At 39.1% G+C, this 12,959-nt stretch overlaps 2 protein-coding genes across 2 annotated transcripts in view; one reads left to right on the top strand and one right to left on the bottom strand.

Annotated features, from left to right (window-relative positions):
• Positions 1-12,959, bottom strand: part of zgc:152938 — a 422,541-nt gene that overhangs the window by 161,416 nt on the left and 248,166 nt on the right. The window lies entirely within an intron of this gene.
• The window catches only part of si:cabz01021426.2, a 92,801-nt gene that overhangs the window by 55,990 nt on the left and 23,852 nt on the right, over positions 1-12,959 (top strand). Inside the window, exon 6 of the mRNA XM_088650205.1 lies at positions 7,260-7,678. Coding sequence (XP_088506331.1) covers positions 7,260-7,678 — 419 coding nt within the window. The remainder of the gene's footprint in view (positions 1-7,259; positions 7,679-12,959) is intronic.

Here is a 12,959-nt window from a genome sequence, read left to right as displayed (position 1 = left end):
TGTATAATGCTTATGGGTTGATTTATAGTTATCTTTATGGCTCATTTCCACTGAGAGGTACGATACAGGTCGGTACGGGTCACGTTTATCAAGCTTGCATTTCCACTGGCGTGTTTCAGATGACGTCATTTTTACTCGAGTAAATGTAAATCCGTACGGGTCGTTCATGTTTCATATGAGAAACACTTCTAATGCTGTGTTCACACCAGACGCGGAACGCGCGGATAAATGGCGATATTCGCGTGTAAATAGCCGCGTGAACATTTCAGTTTACTCACTTCATTCGTGCGTGAAATCCGCTTAATTCGCGTGTCAAATTCACTTCAGAACAGACCTGAATTCGCGTGCTGGGCAGGGCTTCTGTCTGCTCGGTGACTGTAGCATTGTTGCTAAATGGCTAACATGGATTCTATGAAGAAAATAACAGTGTTTATATACTTTATGAAGGCTGAAAATCAGCATCGATATGTTTAGGGTCGTGTCTGAGTCCACTACATGCTTTCAGAGGTGCATCCAGCTCTGTAAGCTCATAAACTCCTCCAGAAACTGAACCTGGATCACGGAGGCTTTCAACGGTGCTTCTGACTGAGCCAAGCCCAGTTTGATGAATTGTTGTCGGTGTCGCCTGGAGGATTTCCCCCGGGACACCATCAACAGGTTCTACGTCACAATCACGCCCCCACAAAAGCAAGCTTCTGATTGGTTAATGCGGCGTGAATGTCCGCTGAAGTTTAGATTTTCGAACTCGAGAGATTCGCGTGAAACGCAAGCGCAAAACGCTCAATTTGCCCCCCGCCATTCGCGCAATTCGTGCCACAGGATGTCTATTCGCGCGTTTGCATTGACTTAACATGTAAATCACTCGCGCTTGACGCGCGTTCCGCGTCTGGTGTGAACGCAGCATCACAAAACAGATGCTTTATACACATAAATACTTTTCTAACCTTTCTACGAACATGATTTGATTATAACTGCAGATCAATGAAAGTGCTAAATAGTCTACTTTAACGTCTGAATTTATATAAAATAAACAAATAGATGCAATATATATGAACACGTACAGACCCTTACAGTCTCTGATATGTTATCAGTTACAGAAAAACTACACACAGCAGACATTTAGTCCTTAATGCGGGCAGCCAGCTCTCTGCAACTCTCACATGGTCGCCCACTGAAGTGGCCTGGCCGATCATTCTGTACAACGTCTAGTCCAAGATCGTCCTTTCTTGGTAGGACTACTGTAATGATCTTTTGGCTGTTCTTGCATTCTTGAACCTCTACAAATGATCCGAAACACTGCAGCTCGTCTGCTTGCTTACAGAACAGCCACTGGCTCTGTACCCTCCTGAAAGTTTACATCCCGTCCAGCAGCCTACCACTGGTCAGTGAGTGGCCTTATTGGTGCAGTCACAGAAAGGCTCTAAATCGTTTTCCAGACACCTTTCTTTCTATGTTCCTCGCTGTTGGAGTGATCTTCCTATTTCCTCATGGACTGCTGGTGCACTGGTATCATTCAAACCGTCATCTCCTCCACTAACACTTGAGCATTCATTCAATTGACAAAAAAGTCTCCTCCTCAATCTAGCTCTTAGAACTTTCATCACTAACAGTTCCCTTGTATGAGTAGCGCTTCTTGGTTGTATTGCCTCTTGTTGAATCGCTGAATGCCTCCTCAGTTGCAAGTCACTTTGGATAACGGTGTCCGCTAAATGACTAAATGCAAACATTTCTGTGTATCTAATGCTTTACAGGGCGTAAATGTAACGCCGGGGGGGGACACACACAACAGGAAGTAAGATCCAATATGCAGGTTTATTCAAGATCAGGCGAGTAATGGTCAAATCAGGTGTTAACAGGTATATGCAGGCAAATCCAGAGTCGTAATCAATATTCAGGCAATAGGTCATAAGGCAGGCGGCTAAACAGGAGAACAAGGGTAAACGAGGCTAGGGTCTAAACCAATGACTGTAAAAAATATGGACGACGCGACAGCCCCTTTTCCCATTGAACGCCTTGAGGGCAAAACGCCTGCTTGACGGGCACAAACTGACGCAAAAGACTGCTGAAATTGGAGCCTTGACATGCGCAGAAGGACTGTCTGATGGAGCCAGAGAAGGAGCCGCGAAAATGAGCGGAGTCGAGCTTCCAACCAAACGCTTTATGTAAAATCAACCACGTCCCCCGAACTTCTCAGCATGTGTTTGCTGTCATATCAACACAAATAGATGTAATAACGTTAACAAATATGAGGGGTTTATATATTCAATCGCGCCAGCTCCGGACCGCAGCGCATAACCTACTCGCGGCGTCGCGGGCTGATTCCGGCTCGCATGCGGCAGCGCCGGCTCACTCGGCCGCCGCATCTGGCTCGATTGACTCGGGCTGGAATCGGGTAGTGAGTCCAGGCATCCGGAGTAGGTCCAGCAGAGGTAACATTAGTCAGTCTGAGCTCTAAGGGATAATTCTCCGGCAGGCGAGAATCTAGCCGGAACTGTGTTTTGCTATCTGGGTGGTTAGGCGTGTATCAGCAAACTAATAAAGCCCGAAAAAAGCCCTGACCTTAGCGAATAAACAGTGTTCCACCAGGATCATGTATGTCAGAAACTGTAGTTCACTGCTGAACTCATTTTGTCATGGAAAAAAACACAGAAATCGAATAATAACACTTCAGTCTCCTGCCGAAGCTCAGACGCGCTGCTTTGAGAAACTGTCAATCACCGCTGTCAATCACGATGACACGCCCAGCATTAAATTACTGCTAAAAACAAACTGTTTACAAAAATGAAGATCTGCACCTATTTCAGCACAATAACCAGTGCCTAATCGACCAGAACTATCTTTCGGGATATTTTATTGCAAGTGTAATAAATTTTTTTATTTGGGCTCAAGTCTCCTTCATTAACACGGAGGAGGCGGGCTTTATGACTTGTACTGCAGCCAGCCCCCAGGGGGCGATCTAACGGCCGAGACCTTCACTCAAACGCAGGCTTGCGGCACACTTGGTCTAAACACGGAGAAAACAAGACAAGGAGAAGCGCGTTGTAATGTCACTGAAAGCAAGCAAGACTCGGCAAACTGGAAGGGTGAATGAGTGGCTTATGAAGGGTGTCTAATCAGTCTCTGAAAGTCCTCAGGTGATAGCGTGTGTAATCAGTCTAGGTGAGTGAGCAAGCGTGAGTGTGACCGGAGAGCATGTATGTGTAGCAGTTTTACTCTGGTTGTGTGTTTTTTTTTTTTTTCAATAAGACGACAGCGACGTTGGAGGTCTCAAGTTTGGTTTAATCTGCAAAAACACAGAGAGCACAATAATATGCCGAAAATGTGTCTCTTTTCCCACTCAGGCTCGCGTTAGCGGAGCGAGAGAGCATGCAACTAATTCAGTCAGCGGCGAATTCAACACTAGCTGCATTAATAATAGCCAACAAATTGACAAAAACAATAGGTAAAAGAAAATAAATAGACCACAAAAATTAGCAGTAAAGAATAAACATTATAGTATACATCAGGTAACTTGTAAAAGGAATATAATGTTTCACTGGTCGCTAAATTAGTTAGCAATGGAATGAAAAATAGTGTCAAATATCAGAAAAGATACACAAATAAACATTTAACACTGTGAAATACATTAATATATGCAAAATTATATTGCTTTGCAAACAGACCTCATTTTACACAACTTACATCACTTAACAAAACATAATAAACATACCTGCAAAAACACAGAGAGCACGATAATATGCCGAAAACATCTCTCTTTTCCCACTCTGCCAATTAGAAAGGAAAGTCACTTTAAGCACTCAAATTTGATTATTAACATTCATTTTCGGTACATCATAGTGTTATCACGTTTATACATCCACTGTCACATAAAAAAACACAGTGAACTCGCTTGAAAATCCTTACCAGGCTCGCGTTAGCAGAGCGAGAGAGCATGCAACTAATTCAGTCAGCGGCGAATTCAACACTGAAGATGGCGCTGCCTGCCCACACCGCATGGCTGTTTCTCAATTCCAAGAACGCAGAGAACGGACTTGCGTTCTTGTGGAGACCGGTCTTGCCAGGTGTCCTCGGAAGAACGAACTCAGAAGACCGCGAGGGCAGAGAACGCGTGCTTTGAGAATTGAGATGCTGCGTTCTTCCTGATGGTCACATGACCTTCACGTGTTTTAAATGGTAAATTATTTAAACATTACAGCATTCATACAACAATTTATTGTTTTTCCCCTTTTCAAAATATATACTTTGCATAAAAACATTATATATATGTGTTGCACAACATAAATAAAACAGATTTTAATACGAATTTCAGCAAACAAACACCCTGAATGTGTTTATTCCTTTATTAAGATGTCCATGGTAATGTTTACTGTCACCGTTTCATTTAGGGAAACTCCTGAGGTAAATAAGTAATATCTATGAACTTTAATAAGAAATCTAGATAAAATGCTGCGCTTCCCACCTCCAGTCGCAATGACTTCTGGGACTTCCAGAGCAAGTTCGGTGCTCAAGTCTGCATCGGTGCATCCTCGATATCAAGAACACATCCGGGAAGTTTCACGCGTCCTCCGTACTTGCGTTCTTGAGTATTGAAACTGAACTTAGGCAGCCGATGATGAAGTTTCACGAGGACGCAAGACCGCTGAAGAACGCATATTGAGAAACAGCCCATGAGTCGCTGTGTGCGCCACTAATATGTGCTCTCCATAAACATTTGCCAACATGGTTCCGCATAAAAAAACATCTCCATCAAAACTATATACAGTACACTATAATTAAGAAAAGAAAATATAAAACAAAAGTAATTAAAAAGTCAAGTTTTGATGAAGTTCACTAATAATTTGCATTTGTTTATTTTATACTTATTAGCTCAGCTACATATGCTTATGTAGTCCAGAAGAAGGCGGAAGTGTAGTCCATGGATAATGTGAGAGAACCAGCGATCTCTGTAGAACGATCGCTGGTTATCGTATAAGTAACCTAGTTAAATTCGAATATAGTGTGGGATTTGAAGATGCATTTATGTGGCCAACTGTAAATGGAATCATTTTCTCAAATAAAATAGCTATCTGATCAGAGAAAACTAGGGATGGGAAGATTAATCGATATGTATCGATACGCGGTCATGCGCGTGCACGATGCGAGTGCATCGGTAGAGCAGCAGAGGATGAATGAAATTTTGGAAGCAAATCGAGATGCATCGGTTTTTGCGAGATGCATCGGTTTTTCCGAGATACAGCTTATATTTTTAATATAGAATGTATTTTTTATTTATTAACAAGTGTTGTCAACCTGTTTTTGGCGCATAATTTAATCGACCTACATAAAGTAAGCCTAACGGATTTGCGGATGTGTACACTTTCACTACAACTCAGTGTATCAGGTGTGCGGATGAAGCTAGTGGTGCGCCCTCAGAAAGCGCGAGAAGCAAAACAAACATTTTTTTCCTCACTTAGTTTTAAATCTAAAGTATGGCAACATTATGGATTTAAGGATGGACGACATGACAGGACAGATGCAATTTGCAAAAGTGTGCCGCGCATCTGTAAAATACGCGGGCAGTACGACTAATCTGAAATCTCACTTGAAGCGGCGCCACGGTATTGTTGTGAAAGCTCCATCTTCCAGTGGACCTCTATTCTGCCGCCCTATGCGCGGATATAACTGAGGGCGTGCCGGTGTCGCGGACCTCTATTCTGCCGCCCTATGCGCGGATATAACTGAGGACGCGCCGGTGTCGCGGACCTCTATTCTGCCGCCCTATGCGCGGATATAACTGAGGACGCGCCGGTGTCGCGGACCTCTATTCTGCCGCCCTATGCGCGGATATAACCGAGGACGCGCCGGTGTCGCGGACCTCTATTCTGCCGCCCTATGCGCGGATATAACTGAGGACGCGCCGGTGTCGCGGACCTCTATTCTGCCGCCCTATGCGTGGATATAACTGAGGACGCGCCGGTGTCGCGGACCTCTATTCTGCCGCCCTATGCGCGGATATAACCGAGGACGCGCCGGTGTCGCGGACCTCTATTCTGCCGCCCTATGCGCGGATATAACCGAGGACGCGCGGGTGTCGCGGACCTCTATTCTTCCGCCCTATGCGCGGATATAACTGAGGACGCGGGTGTTGCGGACCTCTATTCTGCCACCCTATGCGCGGATATAACTGAGGACAAGCGGGCGCTGATGGAGGTGTCGCGGACATAACTGAGGATGCGGGTGGTAAGGTGGGGTGTTGCGGACGCCGCCCTCTCTATACTGCCACCCTAGGCGACCGCCTAGGTCGCCTCTATGGACGTGCCGGCCCTGTTCATCTGCAAAGATATTTATTCAGCCTAGTGTCATGGAGAACGAAGGTTTTGAACACCTCCTTCTGTTAATTTTTATTTAATTATAATAATAATAATAATATGAATAATAATAATGATAAAAATAATGGGTGTCACGGTGGCACAGTGGGTAGTTTGACCACCTCACAGCAAGAAGATTGTTGGTTTGTTATATTTTTGTTAGCCTGTTGTTTACAGTGACAGTGATGTTTCAACGCAGCATAACACTGCTAGTTCACCACCTTAAGTTTTGAATAATCAGTGGCAAAATATATGTTTGTAAAACTTGTTTTCATAGTTGAAAAGTTAAATCACAATTCTTGTTGTGCAATGGTAAACCTTTATGTTGAAAGAGTGCAAATATATATATTTTAATATATATTGCACTTATACATTCTGTTTATCTTGAAAATAATATGTGCTATATGTTCTAAAATGGCCCTCTACTGTAAACTGACACTCTGGCTCTGAGAGAAAAGCCAGTTTGTAAAAATAGTCTTGGTTTTGCTTGGTTAATAAATAATCAATCAAACTCATTCAATGGCACAGCATCCTCTTTCACATCATCTCATAAACTTGATCTAATCAGTTAGTGCTGAATTATCGCATTGTATCGTGATATGGGTGTAAATCGTATCGTGTTGCATCGCAATATGTCACAAATGTATCGCTAATATATCGGATCGTATTCTTTGTATCGAGATGCGTATCGGATCAGCATTATAGCTTAGATGCCCAACCCTAGAGAAAACGTATAATGTGACGACGTGTAAACAGGTTTAAAGTGATAAGTTCAAAAGGAGACATTCTGGGAAAGACATTCTGCTTAAACATTTAAGCAGCTGAGTGCTTATTAAAGCTAACATGCATGTTGTTGGTGTTGATGCCTAAATGCTATTATTGATGCCTATATGTTCTTTTTGTTGACTTCAGGTCTAATGGTGCTGAAACAAGAGACTCAAGAACTTAATGAAATGGAGGAAGTAGATCAGAAACACAGTTTAAGGACTGATAAAAAATCCACAATTCAGGAAACCAAATCTTATATGTGCCGTCACTGTGAGAAGAGTTTCTGTCGTGAAAAGAACCTTGAAATCCACTTGAGAGTTCACTTCGGAGATGAGCTGTTCACCTGCAAACAATGCGGACAGGGTTTCAATCAAATTCAAAACCTTGAAGATCACATGAGAACTCACACTGGCCAGAAGCCGTTTACTTGCCGAAAATGTGGAAAGAGTTTCGCTCAAAAAGCACATCTTATAGACCACATGAAAGTTCACACTGGAGAGAAGCCTTTCGTCTGTTACTTGTGCGGAAAGGGTTTCACTCAAAAGCAAAACCTTCAAGTTCACATGAACCTTCACACCGGAGAGAAACGCTTTAATTGCCAACAATGTGAGAAAAGTTTCTCTGTAAAACACACTCTTATAATGCACATGAGAGTTCACACTGGAGAAAAACCTTACGCCTGCTCTGGATGTGGAAAGGCTTTTAAACAGAAAAGCGGCCTTTATAGCCACAATAAAGTTTACAAACATTAGCGATCTTTTACCTGGCAACTGTGGAAAAAGTGTCCCTGCAAATCAAGGTGATAGTTAGTTTTCATGTGTAACACTTTTACCACATCAAACTTATGTTTGCAGCCCTTCCAGCGGTAACCCATCACAAGAAAACATCCATACACACTCATTCACACACATACACTACGGACAATTTTAGCTTACCCAATTCACCTATAGCGCATGTGTTTGGACTATTTAAATATGTGTGCATTTTTTGGCCTAGCAACTTCTTGCTAACACATCGGATGTCATTCCCTCGCTGTAAATGCTAGCGCTCCCTGTTTTTAAATTCTGCAACATCGCTGCACGCGCATCTTGATTGTTTACAAACATGGTAATTCGTGACTCTACTGAATTCAGTATCCTTTTTTATTGTGTAAAGCAGTGTGATCTGGGAAAACTTTGGTTGAATTTCAGCAAAAGTGGTCTATCGAGGAATAAACATGTATATTTACAAAATATATGCTTAGAAAATGTAAAAAAAAATATATATAAAAACTTAAACCAGACTCCAGATAAAACCCTGAAAGTCTCCACTGAATAACTGCTATGTTCAAATGTGGGTTCTTTGAACATCACTGATATATTTCATTAGTAATGCAGTTCTGTATTCACAGTGAAGTGAAAACTTGTATTTATTTCTTTTATTTAGTTTTTTTATTGTATAACATGAACAATAGCATACAAAAATACGGAATACAATACTTTTATTTTTTCACATCAAAGGAACAAATCAGTAGAAAAAAAACTAAAAATAAAATTACAGGGGATACAGAAACTACAAAACTCCCAAATTGCATACATCCTTATAGCTTTTTTATTTTTTGTGTCTTTTAGGGTTTCGTTTGAATGCTTGAGATCAGTTTCAAACAAACGAATATTAGATTTATCATTGGACCATTTTTGTTTGTGTACATGGTGCCTCCCATATATTATCATTAAATTAATAAACAAATTTTGCTCAAATTGTATTATTATTATTGTATATCAAAAAAGAAAATTGAAATTTTTTGTATGTTTAAATATAAGATATTCAACATCAAACCAAAACATTTGTTTTATCGATGGGGTATATGCCGAAGCATGCTAATAGGACTTTTAATTTGCCAGTAACCTGGGTTAAGCGCTACCAGCGAATTGAATGCCAATGCAAAATCCAGTGCGTTTAAGGTTTGTTTTCTTTAAAAATCAGCAATCTCCACTGGCTGAGTGATATCCGATTTAAAGTGGGTCTCAGTTTGTACAAGAAACACTGCATTAAATTACATTTCCCCGCCATAATATGAGCATTTATTTTACCCCAGTATATTCAATGGAGCTTCTGCGTTAGCCTGCCGATTCTGACGGGCGCGTGCGAGTAAAAAGCTTTTTGTCTCGTTTTACGCTTGAGCAACTAAATAAATGCTAAAGTTTATTTAACTGAATGTATTTTAATGACATTACAACATCAATGCTGTAAAAGGAACCGTATAAAATGGAAAAAAGTTCACAATAACAGGCCACCGGAAGTGTATCAGCATGGGAACAGCACTAGCTCGGCATATACCCTATTCCACGTGCACGCAGATTCATGTCTCTAAAGAATTTTTAACAACTTCTTTCACTGGATAAATTAAATGTCAGTTTATATGTCACTTCTTTAACTTTATTGGTGAGACAGTATTTATAGGTAAGTACCAAATTAAGGAATCCCAAAAAGATTTGCATTTAGGCAACTATGTGGTTCTGCATAACCTTTTGATGTAACAGTTATTAAATTATTGTCTATAATTTCCACACCATCGATACGTATTAATAGATTTGATTAATTACCGAATAAGAGCTGAACAAGTCCTCTAGGAATTGCATGAAATACTTTCTTTAGCAGTTATGGGGATCTTGTAATATTGAGAAATTCACAGTAATTAAAAAGTCGTCCATTACTTTTGAATAACAGTCTCGCCAATGTAAAGTGAGACGAAAAGGACTTTTGTTTTGCTTTTATATGACGTCACTAGCCTGCGCTGCGCTCCCGCATCTGTTTGTGTTTCAGCTGAGAAAAGGTTTGTATTTATCTATTTAACGCGCTCTGTGCGTTTGGTTATTACTTAAGATAATTTATGACTCATAAATATGTATATAATGTAGCGTCGTAGTGCCTTGTCCTCTATTAACGAGGTTGTTTGGAGTGAGTAAACCGAATGATTTCACACCTGTCATCAATCAGTAAGTAACCGAATTAGCATTTGTTTTTTTCGGCAACTAAGCAGTGATACCAGAAACATAGAGGTAAAGTTGGTTTTATATTTACACATTCAGACTTTCCCCTTAATAATATAATTTCATAAAAGTATTATTTGCAAAATCTAAATAGTGAAATCACATAAGCAGCTAATGACTATCAAAGTACAGCATTGTTCACGGTCAAATAAACAGTGTTATTGTTGTTTTCAAGTCATACTGGCATGCTAATTCCACTCGAATATTCAAAGTAACATGGTAAACAATATAGAGACTTATAAATGAACGAATGTGTGAATATAAAACCAACATTACCTCTATACCAGAAACGGACATTTTGAAACTCCGAATCATTTGCTTCTTGTAATGATTGACTGTTTTGATTCGCTCGCATCGGAGAACTTGATGTTTATAACTGTAAATAACACAATTTAAAGTGGTAAAGTGTAATTATCATAGTCTACTAATCGACAAAACCTCAGTTTAACGTGCTTTTCCAGGATTTTGTTTAATATAAACGTCTGCATTTTACCTAAAAACCCCACAACTGCTGGAAAAAAGCAGCACATGCTGCTAAGGTATGTTTTGAAATTGAGGTAAAGTTGGTTTTATATTCAGACATTCTCCTTAAATATATTTATATAATATACAATATTATTTGCAAACTATAAATAGTGAAATCATATTATCAGCAAATGACTATCAAAGTATAACATCAATTAAATAGGGCTAATGTTGTTTTGAAGTCATTCTTACATGCGAATTCTGACCCAATATTCAAAGTACCAAGGTAAATAATAGACCACCATTTTGAGGGATGTTTTTTTTTTTCTTCTTCTTCTTCTTTTATTATTATTATAACAAAATGAAACAATTACATAACATGCCAGGGAGCAAAACAGAAATGTATATTTTAAACCGATTCAGTTTTTACATCTTTCTTGTCAGTACATTCAGAAATCAAAGAAATAACACATGGTTTTTTGCTCCAAGGTGAAAACCCTACTCAGTGTTTGTGCTGCAAAACTCCTATTACTGTAAAACATATTTTACTGGACTGTCCTGCTTTTACTGATTCCAGAAGAACTTTTTATGAAATGAACTCTTTTAAGGACATTTTTGACAAAGTAACACCCGAAAAGATTTTAGAATTTTTATCATGTATTAACACAAAAAATCTTATTTCATTTATGTTTTATTTTGTTTGTTGATTTTTAATTTGTATATTTATTGTTGAAAGATTCCTGCCATGAAGATAGCCTTGGTTGCTGACATGGCACTAAATAAAAAAATACATTACATTACAGAAATCAAAGACATGTAAAGATTTAGATCTTCAAGAAAAATCTGAAAGATCTGCTTAGGAGGTAGAGAAGAAGCAGTAGGCAGGAAGTATTGTGCCTAGCACATGGAAAGCCTTCTTCACTGCGCTGTCGGTTGTTGATCTCCTAATTTGAGGAACATTTTTGTTCTTATACCTCAGATAGGGTTTTTGGTATGCACTTTAAGACATCACAACAGGACCTGGACAATCCATCCTCATATTTGCAGACTTTTTCATCCACTTTCCTACTGATTCCGTGGCCAACCCTTGATGAACTGTTTGCTGAAACCGATCTTTCACTTAAGGACTGATGATATCTATTTTGGCTTGCTCTAAAGACTGGTTTCAATGGGAAAGACAGTTATCAAGTGATCATATCTGTTGAAAAGTGATTATTAACGAGTTGACTACTGATCATGTCACAGGGCTCGAAATTGCGACCATCTTGGTCGCATATGCGCCCGAAAATTAATCGATGCGACCTCATAATATATTTGGGCGCATTAGTGCGACCTCTTTAGATTTAAAAAAAAAAAACGTGCTGAATCGCTCTTCCCTGCCGCTATATTGGTTCATATTAGCTGTCAATCACTCAAGGTATTCCGCTGTTAGATGACAGGGAAGGAGCTTTTATGTCCACGGGAAATGCAAACGGCTGAAGAGTGAAAACTTAAAGCACACCTAAAGTTGAGGCGCAGATGAGAGCGATCATGACACGTGGTGAATATTGATCCGCCAGCTGAGATCAATCGAGTATGTGCTTTTCGGAGAAGGTGGCCGAATCTCGATGCGTTGCATTCACTGCGTGTTCAAGATATATCCAGCTGCAGGCCCGCAGAACCACACACGTTTGAGGCACACACAATCTAGGACACACAATCTAGGCAAACCATATATGGTAACTGACTCTTTAGCATTATCGCCACCTATTGAATTTCACAAATATGGTTTCCCATTTCAGTCATTATTATTATTATATCGTAACGATCATTTTAACATCTCTGCAGTTTTTGAACTTAAATTATGTAAATAAAAATAATTGGTTAAAGAAACTTATGACTCTATTAATGTGTCCATATACACAAAGATAACATAATAGATCGTCTAATTGTTGGATTAAGTGTAATAAACTAATTCAAGCTCTTAATATTATCATACTTGGTTAAAATCACTTTGTTGTAAAATATAAAAAGCAAACAATAATATGTCACTTTAAAATAAATTAGCCTACTATAACCATTTAAACAACATATATAGTATATATATATATATATATATATATATATATATATATATATATATATATATATATATATATAGTTATAAACTGATTATCTTAACTGATTATAATTATAAGTTTATATATAAACTACTATCTTTTACTAAACTGTCACTGTTAAAGTTGTTATGTATATATATATATATATATATATATATATATATATATATATATATATATATATATATATGTATATGTATATATGTGTATATATGTATGTGTGTGTGCGTGTGTGTGTGTGCGTGCGT

The sequence above is a fragment of the Danio rerio genome, chromosome 4 (assembly GCF_052040795.2).
Source record: "Danio rerio strain M-AB ecotype USA chromosome 4, GRCz13ab, whole genome shotgun sequence".
NCBI lineage: Eukaryota > Metazoa > Chordata > Actinopteri > Cypriniformes > Danionidae > Danio > Danio rerio.
This window is presented reverse-complemented; position numbering and strand designations above follow the sequence as displayed.